We start from the raw sequence: 23619 nt of genomic DNA on the forward strand, positions 1-23619 counted from the left end.
TTGGTTTAGCCACGAAACTAAAAAGGAAATTTCTGTGACCTCAAACTGTACAGCAGAATGTGCAAAGTAACCACCGACAATCTCTGCCAACTGTGCTTCTGATAAATCAGTAAATGTTATCATTACCTGAAAGTGAGATTACTGCTTGACAGATTTGGATTTATATGTAAGCTCCTATTGTATGCTATTGTAAGCTATTGCTTAACTAAAACCATGTAGGGAAAAAACGGAAACTAGCAGAAAGGAAAAGTAGGCCAAATCATGTACGTTTTCCACACATCGGGCCAGATGTAAGAACACAAACATATAAAAATCGTGATAAAGAACGACCATAGTCAGGTTTCAAATGTCTTTTTATATTTCAGTAAAATCTACTTTAATACACTTTGAAACAAGAGTACAACAAAATAGAATATACTTCAAATGTTGAATATACAAACAGTTCAGTCTGAACACAAACCTCTTTCTCTCTCTCTCTTCCCTCTTCCTAGGTTTAAAAAAAAAAAAGAAAAATAATAAAACGTAGGGGCAGAGCCAACATGGCAGAAACTCTGTTCTGGCAAACTGACCCTTTGTTTTAAGCAAGAAGTAAAGTGACCTGAAATCCACAGTGGGTGGACAATGTTTGCAGCCATTTTGCATAAACTCATGATTTCCAACGCCTCTTTTTTTAGTAATTAAAATAGTTTGGTTCAGTTCATTATTGAAATCTGAGATTAGACATATTCCTATTTATGTTTTCAAACTTTTTTTTTTCCAAGACATGGCAGCATGCGTCAGCCCACATTTCTTGGCATGTGCATGCACCTGACTGCAGGTTTGGGAATAACCGCAAACATCTGTCATAAAAGAGGAAAAAAAAAAACAGGATCCTTTTGTCAAAACGGTTTCGGAGACACCGCAAGCAATCTGGCCACTGATCTACAACATGGTGCTGTTTTTACTGTGAGATTCAACCTATATTAGCATTAACAGCCTGAAAAGAGGAACCAATAATAATACAAATATTAATCCTCCTAGTTTCAATAATACTGTGCTTGGTACAAAGGTATCAAAACACAAACAAATTTCATCTTACCATTCAGACAATACATGAAAAAGAAAGTCAAAATTAAAATCTAAGGCTGTTCTGTTAACATTAGCTCTGTAAACTGTATAGTATATATATTTATATATATATATGTACATACATGACCATTTTCTTTCTGATATCGTTCCTGTGGGAGCTTTTCGCAGCTCCACTTTCACTCTTTAAGGGTTCTTGTAGCACCACCCACACTTGATCTGCACAGTGATACAAGTTTTTGTTTTTTTTTTTTAAAAAAACAAGTTGCTGGTTTTAACATTTGTAGAGGCAGAATCACAAATACCTGCTCTCTACAAAAGCTGCATTATACCACCCCTGCCCTCATTTTGTCTTTTTAAAAACTTGATGGTTCACATTTTGGTTGCTTGTAATTACTCGCCTTGTTTTCTTTTTGTAGTGTTTCACTTTGTTTTCCAAGGTTTTTTCCTAATTTGAGTCAGTGACAGCGATCCATTTTGAAGGCATAAATTGTAGTGATCAAGGTTGGTCCCTTTGCTTTTCCCAACAAATCCCTTTAAAGTCTGTGTGTTCCTATGTTGCAGGGCTCCGGAAACGGCACTCTGGAGGTTTCTGTGTAGTTCTGAGGGAGACCGGCTGAGTTCAGAAAATGTTCTAGGCATCGAAATGGAAGATGTGAAGATGGGTTCAGGACTAAAAACAGGCCTTCAGGAGTGTTTAAAGTCTCACAGACTACTGCTGGTTATCACAAGAGTAAAAATGACTTCGGAAATGTACAAACTAACTGTCTCTGGCAGAGAAGAAGGATGTATTTTAACACTCAAGCTCTTCTGTCTTTATCGTCACATCAGGTGTTTCCAGTTTGATTACCACCTCAGTGTCCACGGCCTCTGATTTGATGTTCTGGACAATTTTGGGGTTCTGCTGGTTCTGCTGTACTGCCATCGTCACCGGTACCTGGATAGCCTGGACCTGGACTCCTGCCGCCTTCAGCTTCTCCACTGAGACTCCTCCAGCTCCTCCGATTACCAGCTCCGAGCCATTGATGACGCCACCAATGATGCGAGGCTGCGGCGACAACGCCTGATTGGCTGTTGACACTGTGACCACACCCGCCCCGCTGCTGACGCCTCCAGGCTGTGACACCACCAGAGTCTGTTGTTGCGCCTGCGCCGGCACGGTGAGTCTCATCACTTGCGTTCCCGGGGCTACGTTGACGGGCGCCAGGGCCCGGACCGTCAGGGGGCTCCCGAGGAGGCTGATGCCTGCTGGGGAGGCTCCAACGCTGGGCTTGTTTGAGCCTGTGGAGGTCTGCAGCTGACACTGAGCTAACTGGTGGGCTGGAATTGTGATGATCTTGGCCAGCTGGACGGTGATCTTGTCTCCATTCTCCGCTGTGGCAGGGACCATGGTGGGGATAGTCTGGATCACAACCTGGCCAAGAAAACACAAAATTAACTGAACTTAACTGAAAATTAAGGATGTGACACTGGAACAATTCCCTTGATTGATCTATGAACATGTACAGGGATTCTGGAGGTTTCAACAAGACATGTCAACACCACACACCATGCTATTTAATACCTGGAACCAATTTTACTGACCAAACTACGCAAGCATACCAGAAAACTTGATTATTTATCAGATTTACTTAAAATTTTCCAGTACTTTTCCATTTTCAAATCACAGGGTTGTCCTGATAAAGTTTCTTTTATTTGTTAAATATTAAATATATGCAGATAGCATTTTCCCAGATAATACACGTCCCAAGTATTGTAGATCACCTGCAGTACCTGGCTGAAATGCCAGATAGAGCCTCTTACTGTTTAAGAGTGTGGCAACTGAAGGAGGCGAGCACTTGACAAGCAAAGACAATTATGGAAGTTTAGTAAAGGAGCAACTTGATAAAGACTTCCATGAGGATAGTACGATAGTAATCTTAAATTCAAAAGCAATATATTACAGCTGTACTTGTAGCACTTTTACATTTTTCTGTGCAAGATAGGGATATTATTAGAGAACTGATCGTATCAGAGATCCTCTTGATCGCTCCTGATCCTGTTCTTTAAATAGGGAACCGTCCCAATTAAAACATACAATTAGCAGCCTAAATAAACAGCTTTCAGGTAGTAGCGCAGACACCTTGTCACTGTCAGTGGGTTCGTTTCCACATGTACACACCTTCTGTTGTGAGTTGGTGTTCCCAGCAGCAGCTCCGATAGCAGAGGTGTTGGTGAGGAGGGTGGTGTGTCCGGCTGCCCCTGTTGTTCCCGCTGGCTGCTGCATAGCAACTGTAGATATCTTCTGACCGAGTGATGTCGTCATGACTACAGGCACCTGCATAGCCACCCGCACCGTCCTGTAGATGAGAGGAGAGCCAAGACAGAAGTCAGTGCTTACTGCTGGGACACAATGCCAACACTTGCATTAGCAGTGATGCCCTATCATGTCCAAGGTGAACGTCCATCTCTGCAGGAGTCTTACCTGGGCCCTGTGGCGCTCGGGATGATAGCTGTGTGACTCTGTTGGGTCTGGCTCCCATCGTTTGCCCCTGGAACTGCCACTATCCTTGGTACCCCTGCCGTCACCACTGCTCCACCTCCTGCTGCTGGCTTGCTGGCGCTGGCGGCCGAAGTTTGGACTACGTTGGCTCTGTTAGCGCCCCGCAAAATGTTGGGCTTCTTTGTGGAAGACAGGTCAGAGGCCTGGAGCAGCATATCTGATGGCGGAGGAACACGCTCGCAGGATGCTGCTGCATCTGAACCGATCAGATCTTCAGGGGCGGGCATGTCTGCCTTGTCATCGTCAATGATGACAATGTTTTTGGGCATGTCTTTGAACTGGTACACCAACCGCTGGCCTTCAACCTTGGCGAGAATGCCGCGCTGGTAATAATACCTGAGAAAAAAAATCAGACATTACGATGTTGCTTTAAACTTGAGATGCAAATTTTAAACAATTGTTTTTACTGATAATTAGGAGCCTCAACAACCAATAATAAATTAATAAAAAATATGACATGAACTCCTTGAACATGGTTTCATGTCCTAATGTAGTGACACTTGCTGTGCCAAAAGCTATTTACAGGTGACAGGTGCTACCCTGACATGACAGACAATCAGCCCCTAGGCTACAGTAACACTGGTCGGTGGGAATTAAGTGTCACAGGAGATTTTCTCAAAGTGGCACTTTTCTAGAGCATTGTCAGATATTTGCTGGGGTTTAGCTAGTCACACAATGCTCTTTGCTTGCCAACACAGAACTGCCAGTATTCAGATTGACAGCCTCCTTAGGTCACTGAAGTGGTAAACAATAAGAAGCATCCCATAACCAAGTACTACAGCTAATCTACAATGCATTTTCTGACTTGCATGTCCTCTGTCTTCTTAGTTGTTATATTCTTAATATGCTAAATTATTGGCATGCCTACTTAAAAAAACAGCACAGATTTATGGGCTTCAGTGTGAGACTGTACCTTAGTGCCCGTCCCATGGTCTCGTAGTTCATGTCTGGCTTATTTTTGTGTTTTCCCCACAGCTTGGACACGGCCTTTGAGTCAACCAGTTTGAAGATACCTTTCTCCCTCTGGGTCCACTTGATATACCTGGGACAGGTGTTCTTGTCCTGGAGGAGGTCCAGCAGAAACTCCCAAAGGTAGGTTGTGTTCCCAGCTGGAAATCAAAGTTAGTTTAGTACGTTAAAATTCAATGCATCTGTCTGTGTCAGTGAGCGCCAGTATTATTGCTATTGTTACATACCTTTCCCTTCTCTTGGTTTCTTCTTGATGCCGAGATCCGGTGAGCCATTAGATATCACCGTCTGATGTGTCTTTGGCTTCCGTCCAGCTACAAAGGAAACATTTTAAAGATACTACTTTAGTGCCAAATACCCTGAGATCCCACAGTGTGAGACAACAGTAAAAGCTGACCACTAGATGGTGCTCTCGGATAAAGTCATTCAGTGTAATAAACTATGTAACTATAGGTTTGAGGTTTGTGGTTTGGCTTGAGGGTAAACACAGACCTGCCAGATGTTTTCCATTTAAAACTTGCTTTGAAACAGTCAAAACGGTTTTCCTTTTTCCATAGTTAAAGCAACCCCCATGAAGCTGATGACAGTAGGTCTAAAACTAAATGAAATACAAGTTCTAAAAACATTTTGTGGGTTTGTGTACAGCCTCGACATACTAAGGGTTAGTGTTAGGGTTAGAAAGTTTTTTTTCTACCTCGCCTCTTCCTGATAGCCTGGTGGTCCGGTTCTGGCTCTGGCTCTTCCAGCAGGGTGACCATCTCCTCATCCTCCTCCTCCTCGCAACAGTCTTCTGTTGAAATCTCCACCTCTGTCTCTGCAATCATGTCGGGTCGCATGGCCGCATGAAGGAAGTCTGGCGTGGTTACGCATGGTGGGATAAAAGCTTCTGGAAAAGAGAAAAATGCATTATTGGAGTCTGCTTGAAGAGAAATTTGAATGTATTTTAGAAGAACTTGAGGAAGAACACCAAATGTTTAGTTTGACTGTGATCAGTTATAAAGGCTTAAGAAACGTTCTGTGTGTACAAACAGTAAAAATGACAGAGAATGTCACTGCAGAGAATTAATAATTGATGTGGTCAACAACTAAATTAGTCACCAGCTAATTTATTGTTGCTGAGTAGGAGATGTCTTTGCGAGTGTTTTTGCACTGACTCAGAATACTCCGACATGAAAGCATTTCCACTTGCTAGAGTGCAGTGAGTGATTCACTCCAGTAAGCATTTTAAGAAGGCACAGATCACCTTCTTACAGGTGGGGGACATACAGACCAAGTACACTGCTGATATCAGCACAGTACAGCTGAAGGAACACTCAAAACAAAAATAAAGACTTCAAACCACAGTTAGAGCTTGGTTGTAAAGTTCAACAGCGACATCTAATTTTTGTTGCTCCACCACATCTCAGTGGTAGCCTAGTGCATCCCTGGTAAGTTATCACAGAAACTGCAGGACCCTAATCTAAATCTGCCATTAGTCTGTCACTGGCCTCTAGTCCAAAAGGACACCTGGCTAAAGTAGTGTAAATATGTGCATTTCAGTTTAACAATTTTTCAACATAGTCATAAAGCTAGGCATTGAAAACTGCAGTGTTGTAGCAACGATTCATATAAACCACAAAAAACAGACGTTATATTTTTTTAAAAAGTGCATAGCAGGCATCTTAATTATCTGCTAGTTGGCACAAGACTAAAGCATCCCAAAGCTAAATTTAGAAGCTGACACCTAATATAAAAGCCATTAAGCAATTTTGCAATTTACAAGGATTTGTTTCAATAACTGATAGATTATTCAATTATTAAAATAGCTATTAGTGGCAAAAACAGATGACTAATTAGCAAACATTCATTTTAAGTGTGAGCATTTTTTAAAAGTTTTTTTTTTGCCTTTATTATATATCGGACAGTGGAGAGACAGACGGAAACGTGGGTAGAGGAGTGGGAGAATGACATGCAGTAAATGGTCATGGGCTGGATTCAAACCCATGACCGCTGCATCGGGGACTATAGCCCACCTGTTTATGGGTCGCCCACTCAGCCAGCTGAGCTGCCTGGGCTGTACAAGAGTGAGCATTTATAATGGGAGTAAGAACACATCTTTTGAGTATCATCAGCTTTTCATGTGTTACCTGGGCTTCGGTCTTCTCTGAGACTGGAAGGTGAATCCATTCGCAGCAGAGCCTCTGCAGCTTCAATGGTTTTGTCTGAGCAATGAACACTGGTGCCATGAACAGAAGCCTCCACTGTAAAACAGAAATACACTCAATATATTAGCAAATCATCAATTAGGACAAATACAGTTCCTGATTTGGACTGGTGTTGGCTTCAAAAGCATTTTATTAAATCCAACACGGTAAACAATCCTCCCCCATATCTACCACTATAAAAAGGCACAAATTCTGTGTTTGCTTGTCTGACTTAACCGTTATCCAAATAAAACATCAGCAATCAGAACATTTACCTACATGCTGCCCCCTAGTGAAAAAACAGATTGTTGTTGGGCCACTGATATGCCATTTTCAGCATCAAAACATTCACTCTGATCCTGACACAGCATGCCTTGTTTCAAACTCCAACCTACATATCAAGGCAGTCTCTGACACCGGAGCTTTGGATTTTGTTTGAAGCTGAGAAAACACCACAAATGGTTTGAGGTTGCTAAAGAGTGACATCAGATCAAATAAATCCTTCTGCTTCACTACACTAACATTACATACTGTGACATTTTCCACATTTCCATTGCAAATCACTGTAGCTTTATAATAGCTTTGATTTGCAGCACTTGCATTTATTAATCTTTTATCCTTCTATAAATTTGGTACTTTTTGTATTTACCATTTGTTTTAACCTACTTGGCAAAAATATAGATTCAGATTCTAAAAAGTGCCCTTCAGTATCAGCATTTAGACATATGAGTGACAAGCAGGAAGAAAAAGAAGACGACCTCTTCATCTATACTGAGACAAAGAGCCGACTTAAAAAAAAAAATGGAATCCAGCCTCTTGTGAGAGAAACCGTACGTGGCCCTGTGTGGGATCCTGAGAAGGAACCCAGGGCACCTGCTGTTGCTGTCAATCACCGGTGGGAAATACGAGATCCCGTTACAACCTGCCCTGTCCATGTTTGGCTATCTCGCTGAGGCAATGGGCACTGTGTAGGGGAGAGACATGGGCTATCTTTAGACTGTCCCACTCACTCAGTCCCACCTCACAAACAAACAGGACAAGCTGGTAGCCATCGCAGCAGAGATCCTATAGCCTGCTGAGCTGTCCTTGACACCAAGCGTGCTGTAAAAGGTGCGAGTGCAAAGAGCTGCAGCTGAGCTTGACCTACATAAACACATATGAAGACTGTGGCCATTTCAAGCCTTTCTAAATTTGCATTATACTAATTTATCCCTGATTAGTGAGTAATAAAAATACAGATACCAAAAAGCTTGCAATAAATGTTCACAGTGTCTGGGTAAAAGCATTTAACATGAAGTGAGGAAATATCTTATTAACATATACTACTAAGTAACGGCACCAAGAATAGCAGCAAGTCCGACAAAAAGTAGTGCGGCCCGTGATGACTTCCGTGTTTACACTCCTCATCCTTTCCCTCCAGTTCTCTTCGAAGAAGCACACAAATCCTCTTGTCACTCAACACCCGCCTCACCTCCTATTGGCTCACGCTCGAATTAAGAGCCCGCCGCCGGCGCGATCTGATTGGAGGCCTACTGACGTTTTAAAGCAGCGCGGATGATACTGGACCAATGGACACGTCGATCAAACACACGCCACGCCTCCTCACATAAACAATGCTTCCGCCATCGAAATGGGACAAAAATACTTTGCGAATAAACAGAATTATCGTTGGATTCTTGACAAAACTTTTATCTAAAAAAAAAAATTGGAAACAATTTAATAAATTGTGCATTTTCTATTCGGGAAAGTCGAAGGCTGAAGCTCAAAACAACTGCAGCTAAGAAAGCGAGTGAAGCCAGGCCGTCCCACGTTTCAATCAGCACGGTAACGGCCATAGAGGAGCCAAAATTACACAACATGAGTATGAAAAATGACCCGATCACACCCAAAATTCACAATAACACCACATCAAAGTCTGTAATTTCAGGGACTGTTACTATGTGAGAACTTCCAGTGCAGATTATCCAAACAAACGGAGCAAAAATAAAACTAACAACACCCAAATGCTAAAACAAAAGTCAGTCATAACAGCAACACATCTTATATGTAACTCGGTGTGCCACATTTATACTAGTAAAAATAAACCCACATGTCCTTCCGACTCAGACAGCGTGGCAAAGACGTAGCAAAGACAACATCTCTACACTTCCTGGTTGTGCAGCGCCGATCTGCAAACCGTTATTCAACACCACACCGCCGCGATTAAAAAAAACAGCTCCGACATGCAAAACAAGCCTCATGCAGGCAGCTACATAACCGCGCAGACTGGAAAAGTTTCCCTATCGTTAAACCGGTGTTTGATAAACCGTGTAGCAACGCCATGCAGGTTGCTACCAAGGTGATCACTTCCTGATTGCCCTCCATTACTCCACCACACCGCTCCGCGCACCGAGGCGCAGCGGTCGAGGCGAGAAACAAAAGCGGCGCGTTGTAACGTAAATTCCCCGCTCCGAGGTTAAGCAAAGGTACGTTACCGGCTCTGATGAGCAGATCGAGCTGGTTTGCGTGCCCCTCATGCTGTGAAGTCGCCATGTTTTCCCCCTCGCCGCAGATTCACATTGACTTCTCACTGGATTGTATGGGAAGCTCAGATCAGTCCGCCGCTAATGGGAAAAATCTCAACGAGACGCGGCACAGCGGTATCCCTCCGCCGCCGCCGACACAGGAAATCCTTCCTTCGCCCTCCCTCTGTTACGTAGGGACTACGTCAAATGAGCCTCACCGTTTTTAAAATACACCCATCGGACAAGAGTTGAATTTTAAAAAAAAGAAGAAGTGCACTTTGGAAAGAGGCTTCACTGCTAAGAAATACAACAGGAGAGTCTATCTGAGCCAATTCAACACAATGCAACTTTTTGTTTCTCTGATTTAAACCTATAAACCCCAAGCATGGGGAATAAGGGCTCTATATGATTCTTTCGTTACTACTTAAATTTTTCCATTATGTCTCAATGTTTATATCCTTTCTGCTCTGTGTAGACACAGCTTGCAGTTCGGCCAAAAAATCCCTGAATTTTTGCCATGTTACTATTTGTAACGGTGGAGTAAGTAATGGCTTCATGGTTGCACAGAAGATCGCTGAATTTTTAATTGTTTACAAATTTTAGTTAGGGAAAATTATATTTTTTGCCAATGTTTTTAAATGGGACACATAGAATAAAGCAATTTTGATGGGATATTACAATTTCAAGTAAAAAGGTTAATTTTTCAGATGGACCCACACATTGCACTATTATTCAAAGAGCATCAGAAAGTTTAAGCTTTAACAATTCTGTTTTTACTAGTCTCTGGCTCTTTGTTAAAAGGTGTAATTTCGCAATTTTTAAAAGATAGTATGTCTTTCAAAACCCCCTACAGGGTTTGGTATTCAGATGGTTAGCAATGGATTAGAATTACTTAACGGTGTGTACTTTATTTCTTATTAACAAATTTGATTCTGATTCTGTATAAGCCAAACGCACTCCAACAAGATATTTAACTAAAAATTAGTAAAGTAATTCCATAGGTAAAATACAATTTAAGGTGAATTGGGTGAATTACTTAAATACACCAGGACAGTGTATGTGCTTACTGTTAGTTGACAACCAGTGTTTGCTGTAAATACAGCAGCACTTAAGACAGTTGTGCAAAAAATGCACATGTGGAATCTTATATGACAGCTAGTTTTAATGCACTTTTTAAGCCATTTTTTACAGGCGCATCTACCACATGAACACAACACAATTTAAGATAACATGGTAAACCTGAAAAGTTTGTTACATGTCAGGGACCCTTAGTCTATTATGAGTGTAAGCGCATGACATAATTGAAAAACAATAATAAAAATCAAACTGTATTTTTTAAGCGGGTTTATTTAAAGGCTGGTATTTCCTCTGCTCTATGACAAAGTGAATGAAAAGCATAAATCAGATTTTTGGCATACAAACTGAATGTTCTATAAGTATTTGTTGTATGTTTGTTTTCTTTTTTACAAATATTGGTGCTGAAATGCTGGAAAAACCTTCCCCAACTGTCATTCATTCAAGTCGTGCATGCTTATTTGTAAATGGGACTGCTTGCTGCTCAGATTTGTGCTGTATTAAAAGTGATATATAACTGATATTAGGTCTGACCTAGTAAAATAGCTGTAAGCTGAAAAGTGACCAGGATGCTCCTTTAGGTGACATATTCAGATACTCTCAGAAGATTAGAAAGGAATGCATGTCTGAAAGGAGTCCAGGAGATTAACTCATGATTATTGAGGCAATGCTGGACATCTTTGCTGTTTATCAGGCATTAACTGCTCAAAAATAACCACAAGGTGGCAGTGTTTGGACACAGAGGCATGGGAGCCAGACAGCCTAATTTGCCAGACTTCCTCTGGTGCTGGTAGTGGAATCATGTGACAATTATGACTCACTGAAACCCAAACCACCCAACAAAAGCAACACTGGAGTTTAGATCTAGATTCATGGGAACTCACAAGAATCCAGTGGTAGGAAGCAATCAGGGGAAAAAGTAACTACAAGGTTTAGTAGAATCCAGCAGAAAATATGCAACTGTGTGAATGTGAACCTTTGCATTACTCTCCAAGCTATGCTTATGAGCCTATTAATTGAAGCTAATATAGATGAGATATAAATGTAAATGTCTCACAAGTCCAGAACACTAGTGACCCAGTGAAAATGGAAACTGTGCATCAGCAATGGTAACTAGGAGATGCTGCAAAAGAAACAAGAATTTGCTTAAAGAACAATTTCCGTTTATTTCACCCTGGTGTACTCCGTATTAAAGTGGTTGTTGTGACTCATGCAAGCTTTGCAGTCCTCCACTGCATTTAGCTACTGAGTTTTCAGAAAGTCAGCCTGGCACACGTAAACAGCATATGTGGAAGAATACGCCAGCTGATCTTATGCAAGGTGATTAGGTCAACAGGCAAGCTGTCCCAGATGGCCATCCTTACTGCAATTAGTAAAACTGTCATTCCAAGTGGTTAATTTCTGTGTTTACTTTCAGTCTGAACCAAGAACAAATGTTTAGAATGACTTTCTGTGTAAACTCTCAGTCATCCAGGTCATGGTAATCCAAAAAGCTTCAGTAAACAGTAACTGGATGTCTTAGTTTTTTGGGAGAGCTACAGGAATCTTTTCCCTTAAAATATGCTGTTTTGTCCGACTCCTTGTTTCCCTGAGCCTCCACAATTGAAATGGAGAGAGCAAAGTTAGCTTGACCCATAGAGACACAAGAGTCACATTAATAGCTAATACTCCAGAGTGAAATTAACTGGAATAAACTATTAACAACCAAAGTTTCCTCTGGCTGTTCTGAGCAGTAAGTTATATGTGCTCTGACCTGCAGTAGAGATTGTCTGATCATCTGACGCACGAACATACGGAGCCAAAATGACGATCATAGCACATAAAAATAGAACTTCTTATAAACATGAGAATAGTTATGTCTCACCTGCTTCCCCTTCTGTCTCCACTTCCTGCTCATCGGCTACTTCTTGCATGAGATACTCCTCATTGTCATACACCACCACCTGGGCTGAGTAACCCTGCTCTTCGGTCAGGCTGGCACCGGGTATCTCCTCCACTATGACTGCTGGGTACTCGTCTGCCTCTTCTCTTTCCAGTGCATCTTCATAGGCCTCCTCAGCTTCACACTCGCCTTCCACTTCTCCTTCCAGCTCCAGATCCACCTCACATTCTCCATCCTGCTGGAGAAAGTGAGTCAGGAAAAATGTGATACTTTATTGTGAGCTACAGCGCCAGTGTTGCTTTAAGTTTGTGACCAAAGCACCTGCTGTGGATCCTCCTCAGCTGTGACATACTCCACCACCGTCCCACCAGTGTCGACCAGCACCACCGAGGTCATGACTCATGCTCCTCGTGAATCAGCATCCACAGTCAGTGGTTCGCCACAGCTCCTCTGGCCAGCAGCCTGGAAACAAGAAGATGGTAAACAAAACTTTAAGACTGTGAAGTTCATATTGCAGCAATAGCAGATGACCAGATGTTATACATTTCCATAGATCAACACTGTGATCTATGTGAACAATTAACTCAGTCTAGAGTGACAGGAACAACTGTTTTTGAATGCACAACCCTGGACCACTTTGTATACTGTATATCAGATACCTGCAATTATTTCATTCCAGCAACGTTGCTGTCTGCTCCATTCCACCATCATCCACCTGCATCGTGTGAAGGGTCAATAATCCCGTGTTTATTTCTAATAATTGTATTTATTCCTATCATCAGAATCTGTACAATTTGCATGGCAGTTTTGGTTCACTTTAAATATGCTCTTCTACACATATCAATAGCTGTACATAGTATTTAAATAATCATTTTCTAATATTTAACCTGTGGTTTAAATGTATGTGTGTTTTTGCGTAAGTACTTTAGGAGCTAAGGAGCACAATGTTAAATTCACTGTATGTGCACACATACAGTGAAGCTGATTCTGATTTCTTGATCACTGCAATCCAAGGTAGCTTCTGTCTGGCTGACAATGCATTTTAATCTTCTCATGCAGGTTAAACAATCAGAAATCATATAATTTTTTGAAATATATTCCTATTGGTTTTGCACCCAGTGATGTGTGAGCTTTCGAGGTGCTGATTGCTAGATGTGGTTAGCTTTGGGCGGCGGCAGGCTAGCTGGTCCCCCATATTTCCATTCTGTCCGTTAGGCTAAGCTAACGAGCTGCTGGCTGCAGTTATCTATTTACCTTACAGACATGCGAGTGGTGTCAGTCTCCTCACCAACTCTGGTTAAAAAAAAAAAAAGTATTCAAAACCAGTTGCTTGACTAAAGATTAAGTTAAGCTAAATTGTCGGCTCACGTTTGACAATCTGAACATACTTTAGAAAATGAAAGTAGTCTAACACTGAACTACACCTTCATCCATCTGTCCCAACTGTGAACCGAGGTCTCATTAAAGACAGAGATCTCATCTCTTTCATCTCCTCCCTTCAGCCTTCAGCCTGCAGGAAGTGCCTGTCTGCTATTACAGGAAGAAATGCACTGACACCAAGCCAAGTCCTTCCCTCAGACACAAACACAGTGTCCAGTAGAAGACTGAGGCAGAGTGGACTGGAGCCATGGTAACAGTTGCTAAGAACCGCAGGGCCCTGAGTTCCTGTTCTGTGCTGCTCTGTAGGGTGACAATAGGATACAAGACAAAGGGAAAACCGGAACACAGAGACAGGCATATACACAAATTGCTGGATGTTATTTAAACTTATGGCCCACCTATACTTAGTTTGTTCAGTTTTTGAAGACATACAACTGACCCGCTGGGATTTGATATGTTCTTACATTACTGAGTAAAGTAGCTTGCAGCTCAAAGCAAAAATGAATAAGAAAATGCAATTTAAGATGTTAGTAAAGTTCAAACAAAATGTTCTCTCACCTCTCTATGAAGACAGGCTTTTCAACCAGACTTAGCCTATATAATGTAAACTCACAGAATAATATTGATATTTTGGGGTCTTCCTTTAAAAAACAAACAAACAAAAAAAAAACAAAAAACGACAAAACCTTAAATCCATTAAAACAAATGTTTATCACTAAATGAGTATCACTGTAATTGTTGTGTCTAGGTTCCAGTCAGTGGACTTGGATTTTATTGCCATTGTTGAAAACTCTGCACTGGAGTTCTAAACAGTGGCGGCGGAAACAAAGTCCAATTTGGTTCAGTGAAAAAGCTTCCAAAAACCGAACACTTTCAAAGTAGAAGAGTCCCTATAATTACTTTCAGGAGCAAACCACAGCAGTACAGCTCAATGTTTTATCACCTGAAGAGAAAACATCCTGTTGCAATTCAGTGTGAGGGGACTTTGTTTCCTTACAGTTCTCTACACTCACATATTGCATTTCAGTACAGCAGAATTTCCCCCAAGAGACCGTGTGAGTTGCCCACCACACATGTTCTAAAAATAACACTAGTCACCATGAAATTCCTTATCAAAAATTATAGTTGCTGTTCTTTTTAAATCCAAAATACTTACATTAATGCAGATTTTAAATTACAATATTTATTATATATTTTTTTAAAAACAAAAATGTCTTCGGTGTAAATGAACTTTGACCTTGTCCGAGTCAAAGTTCACTGCGCATGTCAAACCACCACGTCATTCTGCTGCAGCATCCGGACACAGACGCTTTGGGAAGCTAGATGTGGTTTTTACCCCGAAAACATGACAGAGAAGTGAAAGAGAAAACACTATTTTCACGATGACTGGGAGGAAGAGTTATTTTTCACGACAGTGAAAGATAAATGTAAGTGTCCTATTTGCGGGGCGACTATTGCGTCGGCAAAGCGGCACAATGTGGAGAGACGCTACTTTACTCGCTACAAAGCTTCCATGCTAACTAGCCACCTGGTAGCGCACATAGACTGTATGCGCACTACGGACAGAAAAAGCCTGGGACTTAAAGGCAGCTTTGACATCTACTACGCGGCGAAAAGTTTCTTTGTGGAGAAAAATGTACTATTACAAAAGTTTGTTTCAGTGACGATAGATGGGGCTCCTCCATGACGGGTCGCCATGCAGGCTTCATTGTACGATGCAGAGGTGATCCAGACTTCCCAACATTCCTACATTACCACTGCATCATTCACCAGCAGGACATATGTATGTACAAAAGTGGCCGGATTTGACCTTGTGATGACTCGTGTCGTGAAGATCATAAATGACTCCAAAGCCAAACAACCAGGACATTGAAGGTGCTGCTGGAGGAGCTGTCAGCGGAACATCGTGACCTGTTACTACACACAGAAACCCCAGGGATCAGCAGGGAAACGGTTTTGCAGCGTTTTTTTGTCACTGTTGGCCGAAATCAAAGAGTTGATGCAATCCAAAGGGGAAGACATCTTGCTGCTTGAGGACACTGAGTGGATTCTTGCCCTTGCATTTTTAACGGACATCACTGGGAAACTGAACCATCTGAACTGTGAGCTGCAAGGTAAAGGTAAGACATGATGAGCTCTGCAATGCCAGGCTTCCCACGAACACACATTTACAGACAAAGAAAGAGGTAGCATCTGTTGTCATTCAAAACACTGTGCCATTACACAAGTATGTGAAAAATAATTTGTTGAAAACATAATGATTTGTTGTTATTTGTTAAAAATGTTGCAATGCTGGTGAAAAATGCTGGTGATTAGTACTAATGTGATAGGATTCATTTCAAAATGTGAAAGAGTTGATTTTTTTCTTACATAACTGATAATTTATAAAAACATGGGACAGAGTTCATGAATTGTTCAAAAATGTTACAAAGGTAGTGGTTTGCACAAATGAAGCATGATTTGATGACAGTTAATGATTTCCTAAAAATGTTAGAAGTGATAATTTGTACAGAAATGTAACTGGTGTGATTTTGAACAAAATGCTGCAAATATGCTGATTCATACAAAACTGCCAAGAAAGATATTTACTAAAGTTTCAGAGATGGGATACCTCTGACCTTTAAATATTGGAACAGATTTCCATATATATGTGTGTGTTTCCTACTGTCATTGTTGTGGAAATCATTGTTAATTATTGTAAGGAATAATTAAGATAAATGTGATCAGACAGTCTTTTTACATATTATTTTCATTATTATTATTGTTTAAAGATGATGGTACAAGTTTACTATTGAGGAAGTTTGTATCAAACAAGGTGCCCTTCATACTACTCAGTACCCTTGAAGTTGCTCTCAGGTTCAAAAAGGTTGGTGACCCCTGGTTTAGAGCATACTGAACCTTTTATGATCAAAATCAAGGAATACAACAGTCTCAGTTCACCAACCAGAGCACATCTGCACACTTCTACAGCTAAAGTGCCTACGCCCTGTTTAAAGACAATCCTACACTAAATTCTTCAAATTCTGCAGAGACAAAAGATTTTAAAATAATTATTTATCTTTGATGGTTTGATTTCTTTGATTTTTCAGTGAAAATGTAGCACCATATTTAAAAATACCCAGAGGAGAATGTAAAATCCAAGCGCGATCCAGGGTCTTTATAGTTTTGTACAAGCCAACTGCACCAGCTTCTTACATGGTGTGTATGAGGACATGAAGACATGCTCAGTTACTTCGCCTGCTGTATAATGGATGAGCCATGCTGTGCTGGTGTTCCCTCAGCTACTGAGACCAGCATGCTATCGGCTCAGATGGAAATTCCTCCTGATCAAATATTCAATATCATATAGCAGAAACCAACCAAGAGAACTGTACATACCGTTTCAAAAAGCCTCGGTTAATCAAATTTGCGTTGTGCTCACAGAGAGGTTAGTCATAATATGACAAATCCACAGGTCTCGCAGAAAAGCATCTGGAGTCCCAAGCAGAGTCCCAGGACATCAGGACAAAGCACACACACTTTACTCCACAGGTTTTTTTCTTAAGTTAAATTACAGAGTTACAGAGAGCACAAAGGAATAAACTATAGGCCTAATGATATGTTTTGGGGTTTTTTTCAGAGCTGAAATTGAAATGTGTAAACAATAGGTATTTGCAGTTAAAATGAAAGGACATAACTTAAATGAAATGCTTTTGTGTATTTCTATTTTCCATATGTTCAACAAAAAGAGAAATTTAGCCTTTATCATACATCGTTGATTATGATTACTCATGACATGTCACCAATCACATAATGCGGTGGGCGGGACATTGCTTCAGACCACACAAAGTCAAAGCAGTCAATTTTTTTCATCATTTTTTTAAAATTTGGAATTGAAATAATAGTAATTGCACAAATTTTGAATATCGATCCCAAGAACAAGCCAACCTCTATAATGAACCAACTTCCTTTACCTTAAGTACCCTCTCTGTCTTCTGCTCTATCTTTGTTTAAATATTTCACCCTTTACTTGTTATTTCATACATTTTCCTCTCCGACACAGAAACAGGCACACCAAAGAGTCGTACATGTGTGCTGCACTATGTGTCGTTATTTTGCTGTTGTTGTGTAACTTTATGGAGGAGTTGAAGATTGTGACACACTGGGATTTTGTAATCTATGCACCTCAGTCCATTAGAAAGCTAATCAGCAAGAGATTGAGAGATAGGAGTGTCAAAGTGCAGAGTCCTCAGTGTGGTAAATGTACTGAGTGCTCTCATTTCATCAACAAAATATGTATTACAATGCCACTTAAAGACTGTAGAAATGTAGAAAAAATGAAAAATAAATTAAGAAAATCCATCTAATTTTAAAAATGCAACAACTGCACAACACAATCTGCAGTGCCACATGGAAAATGCAGCATGTATGGTGCAGGGCGACTATAAATGAGTTCACTGTATTCACACTCACACAAATCAAAGATCGAGTCTTTCACCCAGGTTGCATAGATTCAAACAAGTATAACAGGACTTACAAGACAACTGAGAATACGTGGCTGCATGTTGCTTCTCAGCTGCCTGCACTATTATCATTTCAACAAACCATTTCCCTCAGGAACTGCCAGAAGAAGAGCAACAGAACTAATGATTTTTCATCAAAAGCAGTTGGTGTAACCTTTTAACTCCATGCAGTTAGCTGTTGGTCATGTGGGCATTTCAAGAATTGAAAATATTCGCACCAGTCTGGATAACACCCACGTCTGAGATGTTATCCAGTTAAGACATGTCAGATTCAGCTCACTTTTAACTTTTGATAAGTGGGGTAAGAGCAGATGAATAGCTCAGTTTTGTTTTTATAAATGTAGCTCTGGTTTATGGTGAGTCAGAAGCACACTCAAGACTTCAGGAGGTAAAAGCAGACTCATCCTGACAGGGCAAATTTTCCACCGCCCAATCCCAATGAGCACATCAAAAACTAAAAGGAAAAGAAGTCCGAACTTGCCTCGACGCGGAGAAGTCGATTCAAAATGCAGTCTTGCATCTTTACCCATCTGCTGGTTCAAAATCCACAAAGACTCAAGGAGAATCAAAGTGATGCTTATCTTGCTGTGGCAAGAGAAAGCAACAGGACTTGTTCTGCATCTGTCCATCTCTGATCTTCCCCATTCCACTTCTCTGCCTGACATCTATCCATCCGTCCATTCGTCTGGCCGACCATCTCCTAACCCTGCCTACATGCTTGCTGTCTGACTGCTCCCTGGGCGGAAGGAACCTCACAGAGCGACTCAGCACTTCTCAGACCCTGCCCTGAGCTCACATCACATGACAAGGGTGGAAAACGCGCACACACACACACACACACACACACACACACACACACACACACACACACACAGTCACATGATCTTTCAACAACAGCGCTTTTGTTCCATGTAACTGGGGCTGCTGGTCCAGATACAACGCCCTGCCTTGTACCGTGCCCTCCACCAGCAAAACACACACACACACACACAGCGATGACACAACAAGCAAATATACAGCAAGTATGACCTTTACAGACAGTCACACAAACCATTCAGACAAATTACGAAGCAAGTTGTAGCCACAACATTTCCAATTGTGTGTATAGTTCTACATTCACAGTTTGTTCTGCAGTATAAATTATATCAAGTGGCAGCAAACTGTGTGATCAAGTCTAAGTGAAAAATGCACTAGTTTACATCTTCAGTCGTTACATGTCAAGAGGATCTTAAGTAGCTGCATTTGGTGACCTGATGGAGGACTGGTTAGAGTCCCATGGGTGAAAACGCCTTTAGTTTCAGAGTCCCTAGTTTGATTCCCGTCCAGCCGGACCTTCCTGTAAATGATCATTTTCCTACTCTGTTTCCCACATTTCCTGTCTACTAAAAGCTAAAAAATGTGGCTAGGAGTTGAGGCAAAAATGTGCAAAGTTAGGAGAAATGAGCCTTTTATATTTAATTTAGTGGCTAAATGATTAGTGAAACAATTATGTGACAGACAGAAAATTATTTTCTAACTACGTGAAGTTCAACTTCTAAGTCCTGATCAAGCAGAGATTCAAAGTACATACAGGTTTCAGTCTCCCGAAGATTTGCTGCTATTACCTGTTTTATGAATACATACATCTACATTTTCAGTAGTTGGTATAAAAAAGAAAAGTCATTTTTTTAAAACTTAATTTTGGGTTTTTGTAAGTTATGAGTTGATTATTTAAAAATCCCTAACAAAAAATAAATTGCTGTCAATCATGGAAAGAAATATTATTTGCCATTCTAAATTATTCAAAAAGAATAATCTCTGCCTACTGATATGTTAAATACAAAGTTTTCAACAAGGTTTTGTGTAATGTCAATGCATTAACAAGCAAAGCAATGGCTTACATTTTAAATGTTATGACATAACATGTAGCTTCAGCAGTTGTGAACTTATTATTGTTGATTATGCTACCTACTGTTACACAAAAACAGTAGGTAGCATGGAATCAACATGTACAAGTGCCCACAGGTGTGACCAAACACTGGAGAAAAAAATGATGACTATATAATATAGATATTTACTGCTTAAATTTTTAATTAGTTTCCATACTTGTCTTCTATCTGCTTTTGCTAAACATAGCCTGCGATACAGCTCAGTTTAGCAAAAATTTTAAGTTTCTATCACTTGACTGATGGTCACAGTGGAAAGCCTAATTACTTGCTGGAAGGGCAATGGAGCACAGAATTTTTTATTTTTATTTTTTTTTAACTTCACAGAATCTGGTAAGAGAGTGCGTTTTATTTTTGTCCAAAATTTTTAAAGATGTACAACGGTGTGATTTTGGGGTTCAGAAGGTTAATTGATGTAATACTTTCCTGATTATTCAATTTAGTCTATAAAAATGTCAGCAAATAGCAAAAATATCACAATTATCTAGAAACTACAATGGCATCTTAAAATGTCTAGTTTTGTTTGACCACGACAGCAAAAATTCACATTTTAGAGGCTGGAAACAATTAATGTTTTGCAATATTTGCAATACAATTGACTTTTTCAACTGACCATTCAACCAACGGACTTATGGATTCAGCTTTAATATGTTAACACTTGTGGAAATATGCTTCAGTGAATATTTTAAGGCTTAATTACGTGAGATGATCTGTACTAAAATCAGCTGGAACATTTGTCCGTGATGAAATAACAACAAAACAGTAATGATAATATACAGCCGATGTCAGCCTGAGTGAGACTGCAAGCTTCCCTCTGTAACATTTGAGTCCTGCCACTGTGATGTACAGTGTTCTCCTGTAAGCCATCATCCCTCCATCTCTGTGGTTCAAAACCTTTGTGCTCAGTGTCCTTGTTTGGCCTCATATGATTAACCCCAAAGCAGAACATTCAAGCACGACTGTGTCCGCCCACCAGAAACCTTCAGACCACAGTCCAACTGTTGGCTCAAACAACAGGATATACCGGCTGAGCAAAAGGCGGGCTGGTTAATCATTTACTAGCACAAGCGCAGACAATTCAGCGCCTCTAAACACAAATTACTTCGCCCCACACAATCAAACCTGTAAATTTCTGTACCTACTAAAGCATACTGTAGACCAGCATCTTGACATAATATATTGCAACAGGACAAAATAATTATGAAAGGGTCCAAATTACACTTTACAAATAAAGTAAATCACATGCATGTCAACAAGTACTACAGGAAGGGAAGTGAATATTTCCACCTGTTGAACAGGAATTGAGGGCTGACCAGCAGCTCGGTGGTTAGCACTGTCGGTTGGCGTCCCAGGATCTTTTTGTACGGAGTTTGAATGTTCTCCCTGTGTGGGTTTTCTCCGGGTACTCCGGCTTCCTCCCACAGTCCAAAAACATGCTGAGGTTAATTGGCGATTTCTAAAATGTCCATAGGTGTGAATGTGAGTGTGCTTGTTTGTCTCTCTGTGTAGCCCGGTGATAGAATGGTGACCTGTCCATAGTGTCCCCTGCCTTCGCCTGACCCTAATGAGGATGAAGCTGTGTGTAGATAATGGATGGATGGAACAGGAATTGAGAAAATAGTCTACTATTAACCTACCTGTCACCACCTGTTTATATATCATGTCATCCAAATACAGCCAATTTACACTGAACAAAGATATAAATGCAACATGCAAACTGTCTTCTTTTAAATGGTTAGCCAAAACTTTTAAAAGATTGTTTGTTTACAAATTCTCAACTATTGAGTAGATTCACTCCTACTGATCAGATAGCGTGACCATTAAGCAGACATTCCTTTGACTAGTGACAATAAAAGGCCGTCTTAAAATGCAGCTTTATGCAAATTACATAATGTCACAAATGACAAAAGAAAGACAAGAATGTGATGTCGGCTGCTCAACGCTGTCACACCAGTTAGGGCTGTAGTTAGGCACCTGAATGTCCACAACTCAACCATTTGCCATCTAAAAAAATTGCTTTAGACAAAGTGGTACAACAAAGAACCTGCCGTATGATGCTCTGGGTGTCTGACAATGTGATCCGGACATCCAAAAATGTCCTCCAACTTCATCAAGCCCTTTCAGGAAGAGTGGAACAGTTTTTCACAACTTCACAAATTCTCTGTCTCGTATGTTTGATTTATTAACTGACTTGTGACATCTGGTCTGTCAATCTGCCCATTATCATTTTAATTGTTTCATATTTAATCTGTGGTAGAGATGTCGTGTGTTAAACAAAAACAAATACTTATTCCCCTTTGTCAAAAAGAAGAGCTAGAATTTACTTAAATAATACATGCTTGCTCAGTATAATCAGTAGATAAATACTACAAATAGCATCTATTAAATAAACCAAACTACATGCATGTCAACAAACAGTACAGAAAGGGGAGCGAATCTATACACCTGCTGAAAACTAATTTGAAGTTTCAGGTGAAAAAAATCCCCCACAAACATCTATGACCTACTTATTACCACCTGTTACTACATCAAGCTACCCAACAGAGCCAATATAGTTTGACTGTTGATTTAGTGATTACACCTCTGACACATGTAAAATAAATAAAATAAAAAACAGAAACAACAGTGAGTTTATATCAAAAATTAGAGTTTAATTAAGATTACAACCCCCTGCCTGGAGTTACATATAGCTGGAGAGACAACAGAAGATTACACGAGCATGTGGAGCAGGTCACTGGGGGGAAATTCACTGTGGTACCTTTGCTCTTCAGAGGAGCTCTCTCTCCAGCCAGCCCTGTCCTCGTTTAACGTGACTCACAGCTAGACAGGAGGCCCAAACGAGACCAAAACAAACACAAACTGAACACTTAACACGAACTTGGCTAACGCTAGCTAGCTAAGTTAGCCTCCTGACAAAAACAAGCTGTCAGAAAAGAAACAACAAACCATGTGGCTAATGCCTGAGCAGCTCACTTACCGTTAAATTCCTGCTTTCCGTTTGTTGTTTGTGACTTTACAGGCGGTTTATCGTTAGCTGGCTGCCGGGCTAACGAGAGTTTCGCGGTGTCGGTGACATCCAGTAACCTCCCTCCTCCTCCCCGGACGAGCCGCGCTCTGATCCCGCTGCTGCCGTCGACTGTCAACCGGAGGAGTCCCGCTGCTAACGGACACCGCTTAGCTTAACGTTAGCTGCTCTTCTCCATGGTGAGGAACCCCGGACAGCACTGAGCAGATGAGGGGGGGAGAGCCCGGTGGTCCCGGTGAGTAATAAGTGGTTAAATAAGTGTCGGTTGGGAGCGGACGGCGGCTGCTAATGGAGACGGTCTGATGTCAGTTTACTCTGTTCAGGCAAATTACACCCGTGACGTCACGACGTACAATAAACAATCCGGGCTCAGCAGAATAAACAACCGCTCGTTTATTTATTTTTAGCAAGTTTTTTTCTCCTCTCATTTGCTAAAACTAAAAATTCGACCCCCAAGAAAGAGAATTTGTCATAAAAAAAACCGGATCCCTCTTCTTCCATTGTATTCATTTCCTTTGCTTAACTTAAAAGTATAAATTCAGCAATGTAAAAACACTTAATAGCAAGT

The 23619-nt window shown here is 40.7% G+C and overlaps 1 protein-coding gene across 4 annotated transcripts; it reads right to left on the bottom strand.

The window, feature by feature from the left end:
• Positions 1-335: 335 nt before the first annotated feature.
• elf2b (E74-like factor 2b (ets domain transcription factor)) lies at positions 336-23374 on the bottom strand. 4 transcript variants are annotated; one of them, XM_023294547.3, is made up of 10 exons: positions 23004-23374; positions 12541-12681; positions 12202-12454; positions 6703-6816; positions 5271-5462; positions 4804-4890; positions 4521-4716; positions 3530-3943; positions 3227-3404; positions 336-2479 (listed from the first exon to the last, which is right to left on the bottom strand). In XM_023294547.3, exons 2-10 carry the CDS (start codon positions 12613-12615, stop codon positions 1859-1861), a joined length of 2130 nt encoding a protein of 709 aa, XP_023150315.2. In that variant the 5' UTR covers positions 12616-12681; positions 23004-23374; the 3' UTR covers positions 336-1858. The 4 variants fall into 4 exon arrangements, with proteins under 4 accessions (XP_023150315.2, XP_023150311.2, XP_023150313.2 ...); XM_023294543.3 differs by having other exon boundaries at positions 12202-12457; XM_023294545.3 differs by lacking the exon at positions 23004-23374 and adding an exon at positions 18583-18832 and having other exon boundaries at positions 12202-12457.
• Positions 23375-23619: the final 245 nt, after the last annotated feature.

This window comes from Amphiprion ocellaris, chromosome 4 (assembly GCF_022539595.1).
Source record: "Amphiprion ocellaris isolate individual 3 ecotype Okinawa chromosome 4, ASM2253959v1, whole genome shotgun sequence".
In the NCBI taxonomy this organism is placed as follows: Eukaryota; Metazoa; Chordata; class Actinopteri; family Pomacentridae; genus Amphiprion; species Amphiprion ocellaris.

Bases quoted from the DNA above. Each gene is read 5' to 3' on its own strand.
- elf2b (XM_023294543.3), bottom strand. From the start codon at position 12,615: ATGACCTCGGTGGTGCTGGTCGACACTGGTGGGACGGTGGTGGAGTAT. The intron at 6,817-12,201 runs GTGAGACATAAC...TCTGTTTTACAG, and splicing joins GGAGACAGAAGGGGAAGCAG to TGGAGGCTTCTGTTCATGGC. The intron at 5,463-6,702 runs GTAACACATGAA...TCTCTTTTCCAG, and splicing joins CAGAGAAGACCGAAGCCCAG to AAGCTTTTATCCCACCATGC.